At 31.2% G+C, this 5,565-nt stretch overlaps 1 protein-coding gene across 1 annotated transcript; it reads right to left on the reverse strand.

The window, feature by feature from the left end:
* Window positions 1-696: 696 nt before the first annotated feature.
* LOC123669933 (N66 matrix protein-like) lies at window positions 697-2,176 on the reverse strand. The gene is made up of 3 exons (XM_045603446.1): window positions 2,038-2,176; window positions 1,226-1,588; window positions 697-903 (listed from the first exon to the last, which is right to left on the reverse strand). Exons 1-3 carry the CDS (start codon window positions 2,103-2,105, stop codon window positions 756-758), a joined length of 579 nt encoding a protein of 192 aa, XP_045459402.1. The 5' UTR covers window positions 2,106-2,176; the 3' UTR covers window positions 697-755.
* Window positions 2,177-5,565: the final 3,389 nt, after the last annotated feature.

The following is a 5,565-nucleotide window of genomic DNA, read 5'->3' on the forward strand; positions in this document are numbered from 1 at the left end:
AATACCAGATAGCGATTGTTAGCCATAGTAGGGAACATATCCGTCAATCCGCAGTGGCATATGCCCAGCAGTGGGATAAAACTGGCTGAATGGAAAGATTTTTTCCTTACAACGGTTTGTACAAGAGTATGTTAATACGAGTATTTCTATGACTTAGCATACGCTAAATATAAATAATTTAGCTCCTATTCAATTAGCTTTACAGGTCGAACAAGTACTAAATTTTAGTTCCTTTTAAACTTATCTTTATCGATCTGAAGCAATCTCATTTTATTTTTCAAAAAATTTTTGTTTAAAAATTTATATTACTTGTAACATAAATATATAGAGCATATCAAAAATAAAAGTTATCAAACAGTATCGTATATTTAATTTAATGGTACTAATGACACAATAAATAATTAGACTTTATACTTTATAGATGCTACATATTAAATGAGTTATTTAGACAAAATGTGCTGAGAGTAATTAGTCCTGTAGTTATTCAGTACTCGTAAAATTAACATTATACTTGGTATACTTTGATTTCATACGATGAACTAGAATTAATATACTCATATATGTTTTCTATACCATAATTCAATAAGCTTTCGTTGGCAAATGAAATGCACTCATTTCGTTTCATTTAAAAATTTATTAGCACTAACGGGTATGTCTCGAGTCAAAATAAATATTAAATGTATTAAAATAAACGTCTGGTACTTAATAATATTTTATTGAATTATGCAATTAAATATAACAACAACGTCTTAAAGTTAGTTGAATGCTTCATTGGGCACGTTGAAGGTGTGTCTATTGTTATTCCCATTACCTAAGTTATTGATCTTGCAGTGTGGACATGATCTTGGTACGAAGCCACTGTCATCGAAATCACTGTGGCCATTTCTGCGGTCGTTACTGCGTCTGAAGAAAAAAGTGTATATAAAATATCATAATAATAAATCATTATATGAATAAAAATTCATTAAATTAATATTTGTACAAGAACAATCACACACGTAGCCGACGTAGCATATGCACAAAATAGTTAAGCCAAATATTTTTGTTGCTATACTTCCAATTTATTTAAAGTAGCAAACGAATAGCTTTATTAAGAATATTAATTCATTTTCTGCTTTACGTAACACTTGCTATTTTATTCATAGTGGTATTTTGTTACGAGACAAACTATTACATACGTATTTTTCATTTATATAAGTGCATTTACAAAATATGTCTATTATACCTCATGCCGGCGCCATTTCCATTGTTACTGTATCCGTTGTTGCCATATCCATTGCCTTCATATCCATTGTTGCCATATGAATTGCTGTCATATTCATTGCCGCCACGTGAATAGCTGTCATATCCATTGCTGCCATATCCGTTGTTACCATATCCACTGCTGCCATCTCCATTTCCCCTAGATCCACTATTACCATAACTACTGCTGCCATATCCACGTAAACTTCTGCTGTTAGATGCAATTCTATTTCCATATCCGGGATCACTACGATACCCAGAACCGAATGCCTGTTCTGAATATCCATGTTCTGAGAATTCATCGTTAGAATCTTCACCACTGGTATCGTAGCTAGTGTCTTCATACCTGTTTATGTATTAAAAATATTAATAAATATTTGCAATAAAATCTGCCATACAAGGCACAAAAGAGTTACAAAAAACGTAAATGTAAAAAGTTTCAAATGATATATTCGTTGTATTTGTGTTGCAGATATGTCCCCGAGGGAGGAATGGAATGGAATGTGAGACATTTGTTTAATTTATTGGATACTAATTTTGATGTCTGTGATTGGTCAACAAGAATCAAGTAATTAAATGCAATGTTGTGTATGTATTAAACTATCAAAAAACAAGTTTTTAATTTAATTACAATGACGCTGTGTTGAAAACAAAAATCATTTTTTGGGACATTTCGTAAGTGGTTACTTACCCTTAAAGGTCTATTTTAGATTTGACATATAGATATAGAATTTGTGATATACAATTTATGTCATTTATTCTCGATTATAAAAAAAATCAACAAATTTTACTTACCAAGGTCTTGCTTCTACTGCAATAAATGTAGCGATAATGCAAAGTGAGACGATAAGATATTTCTGCATGGTAATATGTATTCACTCGTAAGAGTCACTTCAGAATGTTAATGTGTTTCGTGTTTATTCTCTGATTCAATACTAATTAATATCTTTTACTTCATTTCATTTTATACAATTGACCAGAATTAAAGGTCAAGACACTAACTGATATCATAGTAATGCGTATATTCCCACAAGCGTAATCTGTAAAAACACATTTTTTCAGATGGTATTTGTAGGATATATACATATACATTATACATATACAGATTTAGTGTAGATACCATCCTAATATATAAATTTGTTCTCTGAAGAGATGTATCAAAACGAAAAATTACCCTTACTTTTTTGCATAATGTCATAACTTTCTTATTATGAAGAATGTTAAAACTACATATAATTGGTCGCTTACTAACTGCTAAAGTAAGATACAATGAATTTCTTAATTTTTTTTCTTTATACTACGTTAAGGTTATCTTGCTATCATACTAATGCACTCCTTTTTTCGTCTTGTTTTTTTTTTGTCCTTGGATGGACACGATCGAGTTAATAGAAATGTATATGAAAAACATGTAAAGTTATTAACCAATTATTAATCGTATTTGAAACTTATATGTTTCTTTTTTTTCTTAAGGTGTACCTTAGTTTACCTTAGCATAAATCTAATATCTGTTATGAGAATAATATAAAAAGCAATTTTCCTAAAATGCTATTTGTCGATTTATAACTAAAAATTAAGTAATTCTATTACAATACTAGTAGTTCCTTGCGGCTTTGCCCGCATAGAAATTGATAATATTCACTAAGAGGGACTAGAATAGTGTACATTATATTACAAAAGTAGTCTTCAGTGTCATTTTTGTTTAATTTTAGTAATAAAAACTACTCTCCTATTTTACTATACAGAATCTCCACAAACGCTGGATTATATTTATGTTACATGCAATCAAAAACCTAAAACTAAAATCTCAAAATGTTGAACAGCCCGACTGGGGTAATCCCTAGACCTAACAGAAGATCACAGCTAAATAATACTGTTTCCAAGCAGCGTTGTGTTCCTAGTGGTGAGTAAGGTGACCAGAGTTCCTGGAAGGGTCGTCAACGCACTTGCGATAATTCTGGTGTTGCAAACGTATATAAGCTACGTTAATCGCTTACCATCAGGTGACACTTATTTGCCGGTCTAGTCAGATAAAAAAATTAATGATCTTCATTGTATTTGAAAATTGATCCAGTAGAGGATGCCATGTCAACGGGATATTGATCAATAGAATCAACAAACGGACATATTGATTATTATAGATACGCAAAACATGTAAATAATTGTGATGATACTTGCAGTGGTCATTTATTATAGAGTATGAAGACGTGACGATTGGTTGTTTTATGTCCACCGTACAAATGTATAGATTATGCTTATTTTGAAATTTCTATCGTATCATTGTTGTCTTAAATTTGAAGACAGATTTTTTTTAACGCATGAGAATTGACAAAATATGACGCGCGCAATCGCAGTATGCAATATTTGGAAACTATAATTTAATTTTAAATTTGAATTCGTGTACTTTTATGTAGTATTTCTATAAAATATTAGTTTATTTAATTACAAATTTATAATTACAAACAACCGCTCTAGTGTTTTGGTGCGAGCAATCACTTAAAATACCGACGGTTTGCGGTTTCGATTCCCGCTCTGGATGGATATTTGTATTTTTACAAATATTTCTCTGAAGTTTGGATGTCTGTCCTTGTAGGTCTCTCCAACATGCCTCGGAGAATACGTTAAGCCGTCGGTCCCAGTTGTTATACTGATAGCTATCGTTATTCATAGTAGAGAACATAACCGCCAACCCACAGTAGAGCAGCGTGATTAAGCTCCAATCCTTCTCCTAGATGTAGAAAGAGGTCTATGCTCAACAGTGAGATAAAACAGCCTGAATGCAATAATGTAGTTGATTAACTTGACTATTATCGCTGTCTACAATAAATAACGTTATGATAATAGGTATGTAAAAACCCGAGAAAAACCAATGCTTGGTTACAGGCAACGGTTATCAAGCAGTACTTATATCGCAAGGACAAATGTAATTAAATATGAGTTAGTTCATATTTTCTGCAATGATAATAACGCTTTACTACTTTAGACTGGAATGAGGACTGATAATAAACTTATTTATAAATTAATATATAGCTTTTGGATAAACTTAACGCAACTATATGTTTATGTATGACTAGCTGTCCAGCGACTTTGTTCGCGTGGAATTTAACAAAAAATTACTTTTCAGTTCGCAGTTACAAAATAAATAAATTTCTAAAACAAAAGAAGTCTAAGTTACTCCTTACTACATCAGCTATCTGCCAGTGAAAGTCCCGTCAAAACCGGTCAAGCCGTTTCAGAGATTAGCCGAAACAAACAGACAGACAGACAAAATTTATAAAAATGTCATTTTGGTATATGTACCATGTGTATATACATATGAATTTAGTAAAATGCGATTATTTTTATATTACAAACAAAAACTTTAGTTTTATTTATTAGTATACATTAGAGACTGACTTAGACATATTAATAAAGAAAAAAGTCTATAAAACTCAGCTCCGACAAGTTGTTTTAGTTTATTTTTCTTACAAAATTTGGCGTGATATTTAATAATTAAAATGTTCCGATAAATGAACTACATTACGGTAATTAATTAAAACAATATAACGTCCCTAAGTTTCAGCGTCTCAGTCAACCTTACTGCCCATATTGTATCCCCATAGTGTAGTATTTCTTAGCGAGTAAACTTCAAAACTTGTTATAATTTTTCCTTTATTTTTAATAGGTGAAAAGGTTTTCAGAAGGTTTAAATTAGTTACAAAGTTAAATGTTCAGCAGTAGAAATGGGATAAAAATAAAATATCAGTGCAAAGCATGTAATGCACTCTATTGCAAGGTTTATTGGAAAGTAAAAAGCCAGTATAGGGTCACTATGAAATAAAAAAAGTGCGTGCTTAGAAAGTACAAATGTCAGAAGTGAAACTTCTTTGGCAAACAAATTTTAAAGTTTCGTTTATATTTATACGAACTAAAGCTTTAGATTTTCGTTCCAGCGCCATCTAGTTAGTTTGCCATGTAATACTATCGATATTAATGTAACATCTTTTCTAGTTTCTATAGTACTCGCTAGGTGGCTCTGTTGTTCGACATAAATGTTGCACATATTCGTGACACTAATATTATTATTGCGTTTCATCCGTAAAAATTTTACCCTCATGCGCCTAAATAAGATTCACTTAAAAAAATGGGAAATTTAACGATCGGTATCTCTTTAACATAGCGGTAAAAGTTTTGTTAATGACCGATCATATGACAGATCTTCACCTAACTTAGTTATTCGCGATTAGTTCAAATTATCAGAATTCGTACTAGAGTAATTTTTAATTGTTTATAAACTGTACAATATTTTTTGTTGAAAGCTGCTACTTGGAACGCTCTGTAAAAGGA

This window comes from Melitaea cinxia, chromosome 4, assembly GCF_905220565.1.
Source record: "Melitaea cinxia chromosome 4, ilMelCinx1.1, whole genome shotgun sequence".
NCBI classification, from domain to species: Eukaryota; Metazoa; Arthropoda; class Insecta; order Lepidoptera; family Nymphalidae; genus Melitaea; species Melitaea cinxia.

Excerpts from the sequence above, each read along its gene's own strand:
- LOC123669933 (XM_045603446.1), bottom strand. The coding sequence starts at position 2,105 with ATGCAGAAATATCTTATCGTCTCACTTTGCATTATCGCTACATTTATT. Across the intron at positions 1,589-2,037 it reads GCAGTAGAAGCAAGACCTTG|GTATGAAGACACTAGCTACG; the intron begins GTAAGTAAAATT and ends ATACATAAACAG. Across the intron at positions 904-1,225 it reads GGAAATGGCGCCGGCATGAG|ACGCAGTAACGACCGCAGAA; the intron begins GTATAATAGACA and ends TTTTTTCTTCAG.